The 20,896-nt window shown below is 46.8% G+C and overlaps 1 protein-coding gene across 1 annotated transcript in view; it reads left to right on the top strand.

The window, feature by feature from the left end:
- LOC136579966 (DNA (cytosine-5)-methyltransferase 3A-like) overlaps positions 1-9,955 on the top strand; it is a 50,271-nt gene extending 40,316 nt beyond the window's left edge. Inside the window, exons 11-15 of the mRNA XM_066580533.1 lie at positions 1,693-1,841; positions 3,131-3,216; positions 4,332-4,401; positions 4,720-4,838; positions 9,814-9,955. Coding sequence (XP_066436630.1) covers positions 1,693-1,841; positions 3,131-3,216; positions 4,332-4,401; positions 4,720-4,838; positions 9,814-9,955 — 566 coding nt within the window. The remainder of the gene's footprint in view (positions 1-1,692; positions 1,842-3,130; positions 3,217-4,331; positions 4,402-4,719; positions 4,839-9,813) is intronic.
- Positions 9,956-20,896: the final 10,941 nt, after the last annotated feature.

Raw genomic sequence — 20,896 nt, 5'->3', positions numbered from 1 at the left:
TGCCATGGCTAATTGCCTGTGAGAATGCGGTATAGTACAATACTGTAGTAGCAGATTAATACTCTGAGATCACAAGTTCAAGGCGCCTATGGAGACTAAAAAATGCAAAAGGTAGTTTAAAAAAAGTTTTATTCATTATTAGAAAAATAAAAAGGTAATAAAAGTAAAATAATAAACTTTCCCTTATTTATAATATATTTATAATAATATTCGGTATCGCTGCGTCCATAAAGTCCGATCTATAAAATAACGTAGGATTTATCCCACACAGTGAGCGGCATAAAACAACAACAACAACAACAACAACAACAACAACAACATACACAACGGCAGAAATACAATATTTTGGTCTCTAAGAAAAAAATGTTCATAAATGATCATAAAGTCGTATGAACCCCAAAATGGGACTAACAGGACGTCCCACAAAAACACAAGCCCCGCCCACTATGTTAATGAGAAGATGATAAAGTCATGTCGGCAGGAAGATTCAAACTATTCAGTAAAACAAAACTAGATGAATTTGGTATCGCACAAGCCGGAGCGCCCCCAGAATGAGGTCATCGTGGTATTTTGGCTGCGGTGTGTACCCCGTGGAAATTGGGCTGAAATTGCAGCTTTTTTTCCCAGTTTAAAGATTTTGCTCAGTATATTATTATATAAATAGCACCATAGAAAAATACATCTTGTGCCGCAAAAACAACAAGCCCCCCGAGGCCGCCGGAGTGATGATTGTTGGAAAATAGGAAAAACCAAAAATGTAATAAAAAAAGAAAAAGAAAAAGCTGCGTCCTTAATGAGATAAAGCGGGGGACGGGGGGGTGGGGGGACACATACTGTTCAGGGGGCAAATAGCGCAAACACAACAGCACCTGTGCGTTCCTTATCACATAGGGGAGGCTCCTTTCGATGTGTTTCGAGCTCATGAAAGGAGTCTGGGTCCGTGACCCCCTATAAAGTCCGCAAGAAATGATGCGTTGGAGCCGCAAAGCAGGAAACCCAAATACCTTGATGCATAGAGTTAAAAGAATTCCGTCTTTATTGAAGCCTCACAGGGCTTGATGCCAACGTTCTGTCCTTGACAAAGGCTGCGGCGACAGCCGAAACGTTGGCATCAAGCCCTGGCATGGCTTCAATAAAGATGGAATTGTTTTAACTCTATACATCAAGGTATTTGGGTTTCCTGCTTTGCTGCTCCAACACATCATTTCTTGCTGTTCAGGGGGCGTATAAACATTTTGGGGGACGCATATTTTTTAGGGATGGGGGTAAGTACAAATACTTTTTGGGGGCAATGCGCATGGTTTGGGGCATACTTTTCAGGAGCTGCATATACTTCTGAGAGGCGCACACTTGATGGGTAACCAATATTCTTCGGTGGAGTGCCCGCACTCTTCAGGGGGAGCTCATATGTTTTTGGGAGCAGCGCACATACTTTGGTAGAGGAACACACAGACTTTTTGTGGGGCACACATCATTTTTAAGGGGGTGCACATACATTCATAATACCTTTTAGGGATGTAAACAATTTTTTGAGGACAAACATACTGTCTGAGGGTCCACATCCTTATCAAGGACATACATATATTTTTGGGGGGGGGTCACATACTTTTGATGAAGTGAGTCATCACTTCATTTTTATATAAGGATAGATGATAGGCTGGACCTCATCATATATATGGTTTTCTCCACCAGGGGGCACCGGACCACTCTTCTTTGATTTCTCTCGCTTGCTGCATAGAGTCATGCCCCGGCCGGGTGAAGATCGCCCATTCTTCTGGTTGTTTGAGAATGTTGTCACCATGGAAAAAAACTTCGAGAGAACGATATCTCACCACCTGGAGGTGAGCGGTCGACTCGTGGGAACCGGAGGACAACGTACTGAAGTTCCATCGTGTCTTATCCTCTAGTTACATCCCAAGCTGTCAGCTCCAGCAGCCTGAAATGGGAAGGACTAAAATTCGGACTGCAGCTCTGAATGTGATTGGAGTATAAGTCATGATGTACACTGACCGCCCCTTTATTAGAGCCCCCCATCTAGCAGCGTTGGACTTTGCCTTTCAGATACACAACAATTTGTCGCTGCATAAATTCCACTTGGTGATGACATCGTTCTGCAGGAATATCGGCCCCTGCGGACAGGAAGCTTCTTGTAGTTGCTGCAGATTAGCTGGCAGTGCTGACATGTTCTGACCAGCTGACAGAAAGGGGTCAGCGATTCATGCTGCTTGCACCAAATTCTGACCTCCCATCAGCAGACACCTGTCTCCATCTGACCAGGAGATGTTTTCCCGCTGCTCAGTGATACAAGTTTTGCACTCTTTTGCCCGCTGGAGTCTTTCTGTTTCTCTTAGACACAATGGCGCTGGAACTGGTCGCCCGCTGTTATATCATCCGTGCGGAGGAACGGCGAGTTGTGCGTTCGGACACGTTAGTTGGAGCTCCAGCGTTGTATTCAGCTGACTGTGCAGCCTGTTGGTCAGAACGATTCCTGACATCCTCCTCCGACCCCTTTCAGTGAGGAGTTGTTTCCGTCCACAGGATCCCCTTCCGCTGGATGTTTTTCTCGATCGCGCCATTGTCGGTATACTCTCCCCACCATTACATCAGAAACCCCACACGGTTTTCAGTGAGCCCCTGGCTAGTCTGGCACCGATGACCGGCCTCGCTGGGAGTCGCTCCCATCGCTTTGGATTCACACAGAAACTGATCCGCGCAAAACTTGTCACGTGATTTTATCCTGAGGGGGAATTTCCACGCAGGGAAGCGCCAATCTTGAAAGGGCCACAGGGTCTTGTAAAGTGTTAGGGGCTCTAATAAAGGGGCCATTCAGTGTAAGTCAGGGTCAGCATAAGAGGCTTACAAAATGAATATAATGTTCACAAGGGGGTTAAACTTTTACCCCTGGGGGTATTTATGGACTTTGTGATAAGGTACTGTTTAGGGATTTTGAGTATGTGCTAATTTTAGGATGGTCTTCGATGTGGTGGCATGAACCTCAGCTATATTATATACAAAGATGTTCCCACATGGCACAATATTACCCCGCATCCAAACCTCGCCTGGACAACCCCATTCTACATCTACAGTAATCACTGGAACATCGGCATTAAATATGGCCTTCTACTTACAGACTAATCCAGTGAAGATTGATGCCGGCGCCGTGTCAGCCGCTCGGCGATCCAGATACTTCTGGGGAAACCTGCCCGGCATGAACAGGTTGGTGTATAAGGAAACGTCGTCTATGTAGCGCCCCCTCCAGGATCCTCAGAGTAATATAGAGAGGTCGCTGTCACTGTGTCTATACCCTGCGGGTGGAGACAAGTCCGCACACTAAGTACTGAGCACAGTCTTTCCCCGAAAATAAGACCCCGTCATATCAATTTTTGCCCCAAAAGAGGCGCTAGTCTTATTTTCGGGGGATGTCTTATTATACTTACCTAACAGGCTCAGCCCAGGTGCCTTCCGCTGATCTCCGGAGCTCCAACACGCTTCTTGCAGTCCTCAAACACCCACAAAAGATAGGTTCATCAAGCGCTGCATTGATTGGCTGAGCAGCAGTCGAAGAACCAATCACAGCCATCGCTTTGTGGAGGCGGGATTTATGAATTGGCTGAGCCATGGCATTGATTGGCCAATTCATAAATCCCGACTCCACAACGCGATCAATGCAGCGCCCGATGAACCAATCACAGCCATCGCATTGGTTCACTGAGCACTGCATTGATTGGCTGAGTAGTGCTTGAGAACCAATTAGAGCCATCGCTTCCTGGAGGTGGGATTCATGACTCCCGTAAGCAGGAAGTAATCTTCTGTGGGCGGCCGAGGACTGCAAGAAGCACCAGAGAGCAGCAGGAGGGACCTGGACCAAGTGCGCTAGGTAATTTATTCCTTTTTTTATGTAACGCAGCTAGGGCTTATTTTGGGGGTATGGCTTATATTTCGAGACCCACCCTAAAATCCCAAAAAAATCAGGGTAGGGCATATTTTCAAGGAAACAGGGTATATGATAGATATACAGTACAAGAAAATGTCATCTATGTAGCGTTCCTTCCAGACTATTAAGATTATAGAGAGCTCTCTGCTCAGTCTGTCTATACTCTGAGGATGCAGACAAGTCCACGTGCCAAGTACTGAGAGTATGACAGATATATAAGAACATGTCATCTATGTAGCGCCCCCTCCAGGATCTTGAGATCAGTATGGAGAGCTCTCTGCTCAGGGAGTCTATACTCTGAGGATGCAGACAAGTCCACTCACCAAGCTCATAGGGAGGGTTCGGAGCCCTGACCTCACCTATATGTAGATTATAATAACCCCTCCTCTTATTCTAGGCCTCTGGTGGTGACGGCGAATGATAAGACAAAACTTCGGGACTGTTTGGAACCTGGAAGAATTGCGAAGGTGAGGAGTAATGTGAGGGTGGAGAGGAGCGTCATGCATCCATGTACAATATTAGTGAGAATAGGGATCAGTGATTCCATGCATCCCGATCACCCAGTCCAGTGGATTGATTCCCTCTTCATCGAATCCTCGTGATTTTGTGGTCTTGTGAAGATCCTAACTATTAACAATGGGATTTTGATTACTTTGCAGGATTCTTTACAGTTACAGCAGTGATAATAGTAGATGCCACAGGCACATAGGGAGCAGTGATATCATACACGTGGGATATTACGTTGTATCTGGATACTTATCCACCCCTGACCATGTCTCCCGCAGTTTAATAAGATCCGCACCATAACCACCAGCCGCTATTCTCTGCGTCAGGGAAAACACCACAAGTTCCCAGTGATGATGAACGGGAAGGACGATGTCTTGTGGTGCACGGAGATGGAGAGGTAATGCTGAGCCTTCACATGTAGAAGAATGTGTCAGGTCATGTGACAGCTACACAGAATGCGGAGTGACTTTGTGGATTCTCTATCTTGTACTGATCTAGAGCTAAATTCCATCTTGTAATTCAGTCACATCCAGAGCTGCATTCACAATTCTGCTGGTTTATAGGTACCAGAAAATATGGCATTGTGGGAACTTAGAAGGTTGGTACGTAGTAAGAGCGCGGCTGTTAGGTCACATGACTGGCAGTGGGATGGCGCTAAATTCTGTCTTGAAGGCCAAGCAGCAGAATGTGCCCTAATTGGGGCTATATGCACAGTAAGTCCCAGCAGGCTGCTGCTATAAGATATCAACTACAGATATAGGGATCCCACAGATACACCTATAAATCACAAACCAGTTGGAATGGGAATTTAAGAGGATGAGAAGATACGGCTGCTTAAACCTGGACCCCAAACAGGGGGAACAGCAGAGCGCAGAAGTCTCAGAGGAATAAATCCATAACCGGATATAGGGAAAGGACTAACTAATAACAATAATACTCCTATACGACATTAGTCGGCAGCTTTTTATATCAAACTACTGAAGGAGGGAGTCTCATTAAGTCCTTTAGGAGAAGCAGCATCCATACGAAAAGCGAGTCGTCGGTCGCTGTTACCTCTCCGATTTGATGTCCTCCAAATCTCCTGAATCCCCTGAACTTTGAATTGCTGTGGATTTTCGGCATGTATCAGCCGTCATGGTCCTATAGGGGCGTGGATTCATTTCTCCGTATGTTCCCTAGATGTGGCATTACTCTCCTACTGAATGGTTGTACAGTCTTACTGATGTCATTCCATGGACAAGGGTAAGTCGCCACATATACCATATCCTGCATGCGGCAATTGATGGATTCCCAGTTCTGATATCTGCAGCCTGTTGAAGCTCTTGTAAACATATCGCTTTTTAGAATGAAAGAACAAGCGACACAAGTAGGACAAGGAAAGGTTCCAGATGGCTTGTAAGAAGGAAGCCAAGTTTGGCTGCTGGATGTAGGATGGAGGTGACTTTTGACTAAATGGTCTCTCAGATTCCGACCGCTCCTGAACGTGATAGCTGGGCTGTCAGGGAGGAGGTCTCTAAGATCCTCATCATTTCTCAAGATGTCCCAGTAGTGATGAAGCGTCTCCTGTATCTGGCTTCCACCCATGTCAAAGGTCCCAATAATGTGCAGTATGAAATCATTGTCTCGATGATGAGGAACAAGTAGTTCCAGTCTATTTTGACAACAGGCACTCTGGTAGGCCTTGCTGACCACTTCCACCAGATAGCCTCTATGAAGGGACCGTTTCGTTAGGTTTTTGCATTCTAGCTCAAAATTGGCTTCATTCGAGCAATTGCGTCTGAGGCACAAGAACTGCCCTTTAGGGATAGCCGTCTGTAAGGGCTTAGGATGGAAACTCTTCCAGCTTAACAAGTTATTAGTTGCAGTCGGTTTACGAAATAAAGTGGAAACCAGCGAACCATCAGAATGTTTTTTGATGCACCTGCCTTACAGGATCTACAGGACCTGGAGATTGAGTCCTCTCGTCCTATTGGTCAGGGGCCATTTACAAACTTAAAGCCCCTGAATACCTCAAGTCTGGTGACTCTATGCTGTCCAGAACATCTTCAAAAAAGTTGTCACTAAAGAGTTGAAGGCCATTACTCCCACCCATTCAAGACCCCCAAATCTATCAAAGGTAGAATGGAAATCCTTGAAGTCTTTAGAATCTAATGACTTCCTGGTAATCAAACCAGCCGACACCATAGTGTTGTGGAGAGAACAGTGTATAGACATGTGCATGGGACGTGTAAAGGATACGTCTGTGTCTAGGGCTAAGCCGGACCCCAGTTTTTTTTAAATCACTCAAGTAATTATTGGTCAGAGCATTGGGGAACGATCCCATCAGTGATGCAGAGTTGAAGTTCATGTATCCTCCTTCTCCAACATTAACCCTCAGTATTTTTTATTTTCCTTCCTTGGTACTTCTTGTGTGTTGCTGGCGACCGGGGAACTGAGCTTTATGGAGCTGATGTATAGGGAGTGACGTACCCAGAACCTCTGATCTCTATCAGCAGCTCCCTAAACTGTGGGACCCTATCTATAGTTGACATCTTATAGCAGCAGCCTGCTGGGACTTACTGTGCATATAGCCTCAATTAGGGTTTATGGCTACTGCTCTAATGCAAATACAGCAGATAGCATCAGTTCTCACCTTAGAAGATTAACTGCATTGAATGGTCTCTCCTACCTCGATATCTGGATGTTCGCTGCTGCAGTGAACTCTATCTAGGTCTGTGCACTGCTCTCGGGACCCGCCTTATCTTTCAGTCGCTCAACCATTAAGTCGTCTCAGTACACAAGTTTACATCCATACTATTATCATTATAGCTGCTGTGATTCCATATTGGTTCCTGATGAAGTGTCCTCATTTGACACAGAAACGCGTTGACCCACCCAGAATATAAGAACCTTCAAGAAAAATTCTCTTTATTTTTCACACCTTTAATTATCAGCTATTCCTAAAAAAAAATCACAAATTCTCATATTTTCTTGAGGCAAGGACCTGAAGATCTCTGCCCATATGCACTGTAGGTACAGTTGATAGAGTATGGCCGACCTCCCTTTTTGGTATCTGATATGATGGATATTGCTGTACTATTATCACACCTCTTCAGCTGTAAGGGGAATGTGCACTTCCTCTTTACATACCCATCTGCACTAACGCCGACACATGTAGGTTGGCTTGTATCAGCCAGCCTAGGTTTAAGGCATCAGGCGGGAGTATTTAGAGGTCCCTCCTCCTTGTACAGTGCAGGGTGGGAGGTTCATCGTTAATCGTAGTTCGTCTTTGTCAGCCGGTGATTTAAAGAAACTGAATAAACAATATTGTTTTAAACTGTCTGTAACTGTGAATGCAGCTCTGGAAGTAAATGCAGAAAAGAAATACTGTATGTTACAAATGATAAAGCACACTAAGAAGTTTAGCTAAGGAGTGCGCACGTCTTGTGCGAGTCCTCTCGGGATCTTCATGATCGCAGGATCAGTGCACCCGTTACTATCAGCACATCATGTCCAGCCTCCTGACAGAAATCAGAGACAAGTGGAGGCAAGGTAGATGAGTAAACCACAATCCCTTCACTACCCTAGACCACCAGGAATGCTGATATTAACCCCTGCATCACACTAGACCACCAGGGAAGCTGACATAACCCCTCCAGCACCGCTGACCACCAGGGAAAACACCAACCCTTATAGTACATTAGACCACTAGAGATAACATTAAACTGTATTGTACACTAGACACCAGGAAAGTAGGCATTAACACCTTCAACACACTACGTGACCTCTGATGCTGACATCAAGGGTTGTAGTACACTAGGCCACCAGGGATGCTGACATAATTCCCCTAGCACCGTAGACCACCATGGATGGCAACATTAACCCCTATAGTACACTAGACAACCAGGGAAGCAGAGGTTAACCACTTCAGTACAGTGAACCACCAAGAATGCTGACATTAACATCATTCAGATCACAAGGCTACCAGAGATGCTGACATGACTCCTCCAGCACCGTAAAACACCAGGTGTAACATTAAGCCCTCTAGTACACTAGACCACCAGGGAAGCAAGCATCAACTCCTTCAGTGCACTAGACCACGAGAGTTGCTGACATTAAGCCATCTAGTACACTAGTCCACCAGGGATGCTGACATAACCCCTCCAGTGCTCTAAACTACCAGAGATGCCAACATTAACCCCTAGAATACACTAGACAAGCAGAGAATCTGACATTAATCCCTTCAGCACACTAGATTGTCACAGATGCTGATGTTATTCCTTTTAGTGCATTCGACCAGCAGAGATGTTGATATCAAGAACTTTGGTACACAAGGCTGCTAGGAGTGTTGACATTAACCACCTTGCCCAGGAGACCAGGCCACCAGAAATGCAGGCATTAACCCCTTTAGCACCCTAAACCACCATGGATGTTGAAATAACCCCTCCAGTACATTCGACCACCAGGGATGCTAACATAATGCCTCCAGTACCCTAGACCACCAGAGATGCCAAGATTACCTCTGTAGAATGCTAGATCCCTAAAAAGGCAGGCATAAATCCCTCCAGCACCCTAGACTACGGGGGTAACATTAACCCCTTCAGTACACTAGACCCCTAGGGAAACAGACATTCATGCCATCAGCACACTAGACCACCGTGGATGTTGACATTAAGCCGTCTACTACAATAGGCCACCAGGGAGGCTTATATTAATCCCTAGATTTATACACTAGGCAATCAGAAAAGCAGAGGTTAACGCCTTCAGCACAGTAGACCACCGGAAATGCTGACAATACATTCTGTATTCAAGGCCACCAGAGATGCTCACATAACCCTTCCAGCACACTAAACCACCAGGGGTACCAACATTAACTCCTTCAGCATATTAGACCACCACAGATGCTGACATCCCTCTAGTACAATTGAACAGCAAAGAAGCTGACATTAAAACTTTTGTACAAGAGGCCATTGGGAATGCTGACATTAACCCTGTCCCACTACCGTAGGTCACCAGGGAAGTAGGCAATAACCCCTATACCACCACGGATGCTGACATTAGCCCCTCCAATACACTTGGCCACCAGGGATGCTGACATAACGTCTCCAGTACACTTGACCACCAGAAATGCCAATATTAGCCCCTACAGTATGCCGGTCCACCAGGGAAGCAGAGATCTACCCCTCCCGCACCCTCGACCACCAGAGACTATGACTAACCTCTTCAGTACACTAGACCACCAGGGACTGTGACTAACCTCTTCAGTACACTAGATATTGTCTATAACACCCCTCTAAGTGCTGTGACTTGTCAATTGGGCATATCATAATACTGATTGATGAAAACTGCACTACCATCGCCATCAAGCAATTCATCTGCTGCTCTTCTTCTAGGGTCTTTGGTTTTCCCCCTCATTACACAGATGTCTCCAGGATGAGCAACAGCTCCCGACAAAAACTTCTGGGCCGGTCCTGGAGCATCCCGGTGATCCGCCATCTGTTTGCCCCCCTCAAGGAGTATTTTACTAGTGTCTGAACTGTGCGGCACCAACCCAAGACCACCGAAGAGTTAGAGGATAAGATGGCGACCTGGAAAGCTGCGCTGCTGCCCATTTCTATGGAGACGTTTGTTTTTCTTGTTTGATGTTGTATTATTGGTATATAAAGAGTTCTGTATTTTATGAACTTGTGAAGTCTCTTCAGTGACCGACCTGTGGGGCCATCAGGATGGGCGAGGGTTAATGATATACCTGATGATCCCGCGCTGGTCGGGTCTTCTCTGTGTTGTTGGGGTATATATAACCCCCCCTTCCCTTCTTGGTTACCCATGTTGGACCCTTAGACGGTATTTACACAGGTGATATTCTAAGGCGAGTTCCGTCCGATTGTGATATAGATGGAACTCATACAGGAAACAAAACCATGGATTAATGGCTTTATACACACAAGGAAATCTGTCTGTTGAAATGATAGTCTGAGACTGAAAAATTGCAGCATTTCCTATTTTCGGGGCGATTCCTGATGAAAAATCACCCATTTTTTCCTATAAGAGTGTAAAAAAAATTGCATCACACTTTGCATGCCGTGTGATTGGCGTGTGAGTACCATGTATTTGTAAAGCTCATGCGAGTCGTGTGTTTTTTATCATAGATCAGACGTGCATCATACTTGCAGGGTAATTGCAGAATCAGCCGCTATTATATGTCTGCGCCTCTCTGCTTAGAAGCATAAAGCTGGGTCCACACGGGGCGGATTTGCCACGGAAATTCTGTGCAAATCCGTATGCGACCGCTAATCCCGGGATTAGCCAGCCATGTGGACGAGATTTCTCAGAAATCTCGTCCACACGGGACGGCAAATTTGCTGCGGCTATCCCGGCTGCAGCATGTTCTTTTTTTTTTCTGCTGCGGCCGCGCTCTCCTCTATAGGGGCGCTGTCCGCAGCGGAAGAGTGAGCGGCCGGGCCGCTTCAAAGCCGCCGCGGGGTTTGCAGCGGCAGTTCTCCCGGCAAAAATCTCGCGTTTTTTTCTCTGCGGCCAAACCGCAAGATTTCCACTGAGAATCCGCCCTGTGAGAACCCAGCCTAAGGGTTCTCGTATTCGCTCATATGGCGATGGCTCAGACACATAATGGCTCCAGCAGCGGCTTTCTGGATTTCTCTCCCCGTAACTCCAGCAGGCCGGTTCACAGTCCTCCTCCTCTCTGCCGCCCTGCTGGACGCTCTGCACTAAGGGTCGGTTCACAGTCCTCCTCCCCTCTGCCGCCCCACTGGACGCTCTGCACTAAGGGTCGGTTCACAGTCCTCCTCCCCTCTGCTGCCCCACTGGACGCTCTGCTCTAAGGGTCGGCACACAGTGCTCCTCTTCTCTGCTGCCCCGCTGGACGCTCTGCTCTAAGGGTCGGTTCACAGTCCTCCTCCCCTCTGCTGCCCCGCTGGACGCTCTGCTCTAAGGGTCGGTTCACAGTCCTCCTCCTCTCTGCCGCCCCACTGGACGCTCTGCACTAAGGGTCGGTTCACAGTCCTCCTCCCCTCTGCTGCCCCACTGGACGCTCTGCTCTAAGGGTCGGCACACAGTGCTCCTCTTCTCTGCTGCCCCGCTGGACGCTCTGCTCTAAGGGTCGGTTCACAGTCCTCCTCCCCTCTGCTGCCCCGCTGGACGCTCTGCTCTAAGGGTCGGCACACAGTCCTTCTCTGCTGCCCCGCTGGACGCTCTGCTCTAAGGGTCGGTTCACAGTCCTCCCCCTCTCTGCTGCCCCGCTGGACGCTCTGCTCTAAGTTTCGGTTCACAGTCCTCCCCCTCTCTGCTGGCCCGCTGGACGCTCTCCTCTTAGGGTCGGTTCACAGTCCTCCTCCTCTCTGCTGCCCCGCTGGACGCTCTGCTCTAAGGTTCGGTTCACAGTCCTCCTCCTCTCTGCTGCCCCCCTGGACGCTCTGCTCTAAGGGTCAGTTCACAGTCCTCCCCCTCTCTGCTGGCCCGCTGGACGCTCTGCTCTAAGGGTCGGTTCACAGTCCTCCTCCTCTCTGCTGCCCCGCTGGACGCTCTGCTCTAAGGGTCGGTTCACAGTCCTCCTCCTCTCTGCTGCCCCGCTGGACGCTCTGCTCTAAGGGTCGGTTCACAGTCCTCCTCCCCTCTGCTGCCCCGCTGGACGCTCTGCTCTAAGGGTCAGTTCACAGTTTGCCTCCTCTCTGCTGCCCCGCTGGACGCTCTGCACTAAGGGTCAGTTCACAGTCCTCCTCCTCTCTGCCGCCCCGCTGGACGCTCTGCTCTAAGGGTTGGTTCACAGTCCTCCTCCTCTCTGCTGCCCCGCTGGACGCTCTGCTCTAAGGGTCGGTTTACAGTCCTCCTCCTCTCTGCCACCCCGCTGGACGCTCTGCTCTAATAGTCGGTTCACAGTCCTCCTCTCTGCTGCCCCGCTGGACGCTCTGCTCTAAGGGTCGGTTCACAGTCCTCCTCCTCTCTGCTGCCCCGCTGGACGCTCTGCTTTAAGGGTCGGTTCACAGTCCTCCTCCTCTCTGCCGCCCCGCTGGACGCTCTGCTCTAAGGGTCAGTTCACAGTCCTCCTCCTCTCTGCCGCCCCGCTGGACGCTCTGCTCTAAGGGTCGGTTTACAGTCCTCCTCCTCTCTGCCACCCCGCTGGACGCTCTGCTCTAAGGGTCAGTTCACAGTCCTCCTCCTCACTGCTGTTCAGCTGGACACTCTCCTCTAAGGGTCGGTTCACAGTCCTCCTCTCTGCTGCCCCGCTGGACGCTTTGCTTTTAAGGGTCGGTTCACAGTCCTCCTCCTCTCTGCTGCCCCGCTGGACGCTCTGCTTTAAGGGTCGGTTCAGACGACTGTATTGGCTCTGTGTATTATAGAGAGAGTAGAATCCATTGGCTTCAATGGGTTTGTTCACATGAGCGCATTTTTTCTCACGATGTGTGATGGCGTGAAAGGATATGCAACATGAATCTTCGGCGCAGTCGCACAATGAGAGAGCTCGTATAAGTCATCGGGCTCCCAGAGATGGGTGCAACATACACGGAGTAGCTGTATATTTACAGCACATCAATGCTTAAAATCAATGTAATTTTGTGTGGGCAAACACGCGGGACATTAGCACAGAAAGATTCACATCGCAGCTGAATACACCGGTGTAGCAGATATGTGCCCCTCCATTCTCCCCGCCCGCGGTCCCTCCGCTCTCCCCGCCCGCGGTCCCTCCACTCTCCCCGCCCACGGCCCCTCCGCTCTCCCCGCCCGCGGCTCCTCCGCTTTCCCCGCCCGCGGCTCCTCGCTCTCCCTGCCTGCGGCTCCTCGCTCTCCCCACCCGCGGCTCCTTGCTCTCCCCACCCGCGGCTCCTCCGCTCCCCCCGCCTGCGGCTCCTCCACTCTCCCTGCCCACGGCTCCTCCGCTCCCCCCACCTGTGGCTCCTCCACTCTCCTGCTTACAGTAATAAGACTGAAGACTCTGCAGTAGAGACAACATGTTGCCTGCAGATGTGGCCCCTGACGCCATCAAAGGGCCACACATCACATCCTGCCAGAGAGAGGTCAAAGTTTAGACGCAATGCAGGGTGGCGCTGTACCGCACACTATGATGGAAGTAAACATAATATCTGAAGCCAATACACCAACCAGACAATAATGTTGCACCCAAAGTATTTTGCGCTGCGGAAACAACGTATCTTATGCTCGGCCGGAGACTTCTCTAGTTCATGACCCGTCTGTGTCTGAGCGCCATGTAAAGCAGCTGCAAGGCAAAGTTCAGAGTTCAGGGTTCAGAGAACACCCGGATATCTCCTGCAGTAATTGGACGCGGCGTAACGGCCGCAGGTCGATGATTTACATAAATATAAAAGTAGAAGAATATAAACACGACGGGCGGATTCACTATTGGATACATATGGCATGTCCTCTTATGGGGAGTGTAGTGTGTAGTGGCCCAGAGGGGGGGGTCTTTGGAGTATGTATGTCTCCTCTAAACTGTCTTTTGTGTATCTGTGTGTACTGGTGTTGGTGCTAACAAGCTTTGTGATGGCAAGTTTGTCTCCTTTAACTTTGTGTGTGGCGTGATTGGAGGTTTAGAGAGCTTGGGAGGCGGAGTCTAGTGTAGTGGGAGTGAGTTGAGAGCATGGCCGTACATATAGGGGCGCAGAGGGTGCGGTCGCACCTGGGCCCAGGAGCCCTAGGGGGCCCATTAAGTCTCCCTTCCCCATATTGCAAACCAATGAAGCTTTATAGTTGTGGGCCCAGTTCCAGATTTTGCGCTGGGGCCCGACAGCTTTAAGTTACACTGGTTGAGAGATGTAGTCGGTGGAGGAGGACGTGTCAGCGGGAGGCTGAAGCTCTGGTGCCTCCACCTGGCAGAGCCGCAGGCCCATCTCATTTGTCATTGGATACTTCCCCTCAGGGGACTGAAGCTCGGAGTTTGGATCCTGCTGTAATAGTTGGAGGAATTACCTAGCAAGTAAAGAAAGGCAGAGTTGTGCGTTACCCACCGTGTGAGGAGCGTACCCCCGGGGATCATCTATCAGATAACTGAGGACACCTAAATATCGGGAAGGAAGAGTGACTCCTTGAAACGTGTGTAACAGAGTGGAGACAGACGGAGGTTTGCCAGAAGTGTTATGTCTAAGACTGACAACGTATTCTGTTCTTGGAAAATCAAAGTTGATTATGTGAGTAAAAGAACAACCATGTACCTCCGGTTTGAAAACAATCGCTGAAGTAGAGGTACTGGCGTCACGTGACATACTACTTGGGAACAATTACCACTGTTCACTTTTGCTTGTTTTTGCACTATGCGCGACCGAGCTGGGCCTTGTCCTGCCATTGTCGGGAGAGATCACAGAGCCACCCATGTCAACCATCTTGTTTCCCCGTGGTCTCCACCACAACGGCTCGCATCTGCTCGGATGTAACATAATTATTATGTACCACCATAGTCCATTGAAGACAATGGGTCGGTGCAGCTAGATGGGCCCTTCTGTGTATTTCATTTGTGTGCACAACTGCACATTGTACAGAATGTCCCCTCCTTACAAACAGGTTCCATAGGTCCAAACAAATGCTTATATGGAGGGGGATCATGGGTGGATCTCGCTCTATACTACATAGGTGCGGGCTGCTTCTTACAGCCTGCAACCACCTGCAATAGCTTTGATTAGCCACACTGTTCATCGGAGCTGTTAACTCTTTGAGTACCGCTGATAGAAGCCTGTCCGCTCGCTGTACAGTATGATGTAATGCCAGAGCACTACATCATACTGCAGGACAGGCTGCTTGTATCTTGTGAAGTTCATAACTATGCACACACAAAACCCCTCAGGAGTGGGGAAATACGTAGGCATAAGCGATTCGGTTGTGTAAATACACAGGGTGTTTATGTAACCGCAGTGTGCTTACGCCTGTGTACTCGAGCCCTTAGACATTATTAGTAAATCTGCACCAGTCTGTGTTGTTGCAACTACAGACACCTAAAGGTATCAAAAAGGCCCATTCTGGTAGTTAGAGTTCACTAAGTGCTCAATCTGCCCACTAGGTGTCGCGCGAGGGAGGACCACTATTCTCTTATAAGGCCCATTTAAAGAGGACGAATGTTGGTCAAACGATGCCCAACACCAGTCCCTGCACATACTCGCTGCAATGCTGTCACACGGGAGTGGGTATTGCCGGCTCACAGCGGGGCGGCTACAGGAGATTTCTCTACTCGCTCCCCCGCCCCTCTCCATTCAGTTAACATAGAGGGAGGGGGGGGGGTCAGTACTGACCGCTGCTGTTTACACTGAACGATCAGCGATCAGGATGTTATACAGCATATAATGGACGATAAGCTGATAAGTGTAAATAGCAGCCGGTCAGTACTGAACGGCCACTATATTAAGTGAATGGAGAGGGGCGGGGGAGTGAGGAGAGAAATCTTCTCCAGCAGCCCCGCCCCCTGCTGGCCGCTCTGTGAGCAAGCCAGCACTACTAGCTCCCCACAACAGCACGGGAGCGACAACACACAGGGATGAGTGTCGGCACCATTTACCCGACATTCAATCCCATTTAAATGGGCCTTTAGATGTCATGAGAGGACATGTAGGCAATGTCTCACATTGTATTACCTCCAGTTGGCCACAAGATGTCTCTGTGGAGTAGTTTCGGGAATCCAATAGAATTGTATGACTCACATGTATTACTTTTGGCATGTGGAATCAGGTCTATAGGAATTACGTTTATGGGGTTCTCTCCAGATCTATGATGCAGAGTACAACTTCTTGACGGGTCGTGTTATAAACTGTTATTTCGGATGTCCTCCTGCTGGTTACTCATCCTGCAGGGAGATGCTTGTGCTGTTCCCCTGCTGAGCTGTAAGTGGCCAATGCGCCCTGTCAGGTAAGTCAGTGGTTGGTGCTGTTGCCTTGCAGCACTGGGTTCCTATCTGAGTGTTCCCTCTAGTTTCCTTCCAAAATCATACTGATAGGTGAAAGCGTTTGAGAGCCCCATGGGGACGGAGACTGATGTGAGTGATGAAAATATGTGCAGCGCTATGGAATATGTTGGCGAGCCAGAGAAGTAAGATTATTCAATTCTAAGCGCAAAAGAATTAGCCTCCCAGTTTTACGTACGGAATCTAATTCTCTCACTTCCTGATGTCATTTTATATAAAGGAAACGTTGCATGGTTACCTCCACGTGGTGTTTCCTGGGTAACGCAGAGAACTATGCAAAATGGTGAACATATGTTTTTCCGGTATCTCTAAAGTAACCACGACTTCATAAGATTTTCCGTGTGAACACCAGATAAACACCAGCACCAAATTAACTCGGGCGAAGCCGGGTATATCAGCTAGTGTTATATATAAACTAGTCTACAAGCAGAGGCATCTTGTGGCCAACTAGAGGTAATACAATGTGAATCTTCGTAGACATGTCCTCTCATGACATCTTGTGGCCAACTAGAGGTAATACAATGTAAACCATCGATAATATGTCCTCTCATGACATCCTGTGGCCAACTAAAGGTAATACAATGTAAACCAACACATGCATGTCCTCTCATGACATCTTGTGGCCAACTAAAGGTAATACAATGTAAACCATCACAGACATGTCCTCACATGACATCTTGTGGCCAACTAGAGGTAATACAACATAAACATCACAGACATGTCCTCTTATGACATCTTGTGGCCAACTAGAGGTAATACAATGTAAACCATCGATAATGTGTCCTCTCATAATGAAAACAAAGATCTGGTACCGTGTTAGCCAGTAGAGCAAAATGTGATTGTTCTCAGCAAGAGAAACGAGGTAATCTTGTAGATATGATACCTTTTAATGGCTAACAAAAATTATTACTATTATTATTATTATTATTATTACATCATGTATTTTTGTTAGCCATTAAAAGGTATCATATCTACAAGATTACGTCGTTTCTCTTGCTGAGAACAATCACATTTTGTGTCCTCTCATGACATCCTGTGGCCAACTAAAGGTAATACAATGTAAACCATCACAGACATGTCCTCACATGACATCTTGTGGCCAACTAGAGGTAATACAATGTCAACCATCGCAGACATGTCCTCTCATGACATCTTGTGGCCAACTAGAGGTAATACAATGTAAACCATCGCCAATGTGTTCTCTCATGATATCTTGTGGCCAACTAGAGGTAATACAATGTAAACCATTACAGACATGTCCTCACATGACATCTTGTGGCCAACTAGAGGTAATGCAATGTAAACCATCGCCAATGTGTTCTCTCATGACATCTTGTGGCCAACTAGAGGTAATACAATGTAAACCATCGCAGACATGTCCTCTCATGACATCTTGTGGCCAACTAGAGGTAATACAATGTAAACTATCGCCAATGTGTTCTCTCATGACATCTTGTGGCCAACTAGAGGTAATACAATGTAAACTATCGCCAATGTGTTCTCTCATGACATCTTGTGGCCAACTAGAGGTAATACAATGTAAACCATCGCCAATGTGTTCTCTCATGATATCTTGTGGCCAACTAGAGGTAATACAATGTAAACCATTACAGACATGTCCTCTCATGACATCTTGTGGCCAACTAGAGGTAATACAATGTAAACTATCGCCAATGTGTTCTCTCATGATATCTTGTGGCCAACTAGAGGTAATACAATGTAAACCATTACAGATATGTCCTCACATGACATCTTGTGGCCAACTAGAGGTAATGCAATGTAAACCATCGCCAATGTGTTCTCTCATGACATCTTGTGGCCAACTAGAGGTAATACAATGTAAACCATCGCAGACATGTCCTCTCATGACATCTTGTGGCCAACTAGAGGTAATACAATGTAAACTATCGCCAATGTGTTCTCTCATGACATCTTGTGGCCAACTAGAGGTAATACAATGTAAACTATCGCCAATGTGTTCTCTCATGATATCTTGTGGCCAACTAGAGGTAATACAATGTAAACCATCGCAGACATGTCCTCTTATGACATTTTGTGGCTAACTAGAGGTAATACAATGTAAGCCATCGCAGACATGTCCTCTCATGACATCCTGTGGCCAACTAGAGGTAATACAATGTAAACCATCGCAGACATGTCCTCTTATGACATCTTGTGGCCAACTAGAGGTAATACAATGTAAGCCATCGCAGACATGTCCTCTCATGACATCTTGTGGTTAACTAGAGGTAATACAATGTAAACCATCGCAGACATGTCCTCTTATGACATCTTGTGTACAACTAGTGGTAATACAATGTAAACCATCGCAGACATGTCCTCACATGACATCTTGTGGCAAACTAGAGGTAATAAAATGTAAACTATCGCCAATATGTTCTCTCATGACATCTTGTGGCCAACTAGAGGTAATACAATGTAAACCATTAAAGACATGTCCTCTCATGACATCTTGTGGCCAACTAGAGGTAATACAATGTAAACTATCGCCAATGTGCTCTCTCATGACATCTTGTGGCCAACTAGAGGTAATATAATGTAAACCATTACAGACATGTCCTCTCATGACATCTTGTGGCTAACTAGAGGTAATACAATGTGATCCCCTTAGTGACGTGTCATTTTAACATAGAATAACTCCGTAAAAATTTTGTATATCTAAGTGATTCTGACATTGTTTTTTTCGCCACATACTGTACTTCATTTAATTAGTAAAAATAGACCAATAGAATTTGTGTAGATTTAATAAAACGGCCAAAATTGGGAACATTTTGAATTTTTTTTCACATTTTCAACTGTAATATCTTAAATATGAGCAAACATACTGCACACATTTTTGATAAGATATATATTTCCATCTGTTTACTTTATTCTGGATGCACATTTGAAAAACTTTAGTTTTTTTTTAACAATTTAGGAGACGTTCAAATTTAACATTAATTATTAATATTTTGAGGAACACTTTGTTTTCCTTCACCAAGCCAAGATTGCAAAGGCTCATAGATGTCAGAATGATAGATACCGCCACAAATGACCCCATTTTACAAACTACACCCCTTAATGCATCCACTGAGGGGGGTCGTGGGTATTTTGACCCCATAGGTTTTTTTTCAGGAATTAATGCAATTTAGAGGAGAAAAGATAAAATTTCATATTTTTGCAAATATGTCATTTTAAAGACTTTTTTTTCTATAGTGCACATGAAAATGAGGATTTACACCACAAATTGGATCCCCTTGTTAGTCCTGTGTTCAGAAACATACCCGTTGTTGCCCTAATCTTATGTCTGTATGCACAACGGGGCCCAAACCGGAAGGAGCAGCCGGTGGCTTTCAGAACAGACATTTTGCCTGAAGGTGATTTAGGCCCCATCGCACACTTGTAGAACCCTTGAGCGGCCAAAAAGATAGAGAGCCCCCACAAATAACCCCATTTTGGAAACTAAACCCCTTAACAAATTCACTTAGGGGTGTTAGTTTTGAATGAATCTAAGCAAAGCAGAAGAAAAAAATTACGATTTTCCTCTTATTGCCAATTGTGTCATTTTAAAAATAGTTTTTTTTGTACAGCACATTATAAATAAAGACTTTCACCCCAAAATAGATCCCTTCATTTGTCCCGTGTTCAGAAACATAACCATTGTGGCCCTGATCTTCTGTCCGTATGCACAACTGGACCCAAACTGAAAGGAGCATCAAACTTCAACTGTTTAACTTTTATGTAATCGGGGACCGCTCACTGCGGCCCTTGGTCTCTGCTCCAGGCTCTCGCCTACCTTTAGCAGCCAGGAGTAAGGAGAACTTTACGTTTTCTGGACCCTCCCTAGCTTCAACTCTTACGTTAGCCATCTTGACAGTGGGCACATGTGCTGAAGTTGTGGAAAGGTCCGCGGATTATCCAGATTATATTGTAATTCCATGTTGTGGAGTGTGATATATATATATGGTGAAATGTCTATTTCACTATCTGAGCCAACAGAACAGAATGTGCCGGCACATCCTGTACTGCTAACAGTTATCAAAATATGCAGCTTGATAGAAACTTACGCTCATAACCTCAGGGCACACTTTTTACCTGCACATAACCCTCTGGCGTCATTTGGCTACACATTGCTTATTCCCGGCCCCCTCCATCGAACACCAAAAGATGGCGCTGGTTTTTCATCTGAAACCACATGATGTCGGACGTCCATGACGACAGCAACTCATGCAGGACTGGATGCAAAAAGACCATATTTGGACCACCCAATCCCATGATTTGATTTCCAACCACGTATTGCTTCCTGCTGCCCCTAAAGGGCAAGTAACCCTTAGTGCTATAAAAGATGCTTTATGCCTACTAATAAACAGTCAGGAAGACTTTCTACACTGACAGTCTGTCTCTGTGTGATCTCTTCCATTGTGCGCACAATCTCTGAACATAAATCTGGACGGGTGCAAACATTACTAAGGATTACACCGTGGACCCCAAAATAAATCCACGTCAATGTATAACATTGTATAATCAGTGATATTACTGCAGGATTTAGTGTCTGGCTCCTG

Source organism: Eleutherodactylus coqui, chromosome 1 (genome assembly GCF_035609145.1).
Source record: "Eleutherodactylus coqui strain aEleCoq1 chromosome 1, aEleCoq1.hap1, whole genome shotgun sequence".
Classification (NCBI taxonomy): Eukaryota; Metazoa; Chordata; class Amphibia; order Anura; family Eleutherodactylidae; genus Eleutherodactylus; species Eleutherodactylus coqui.
The sequence above is the reverse complement of the archived record's forward strand: the minus strand, read 5'-3'. Positions and strand labels throughout refer to the sequence as shown.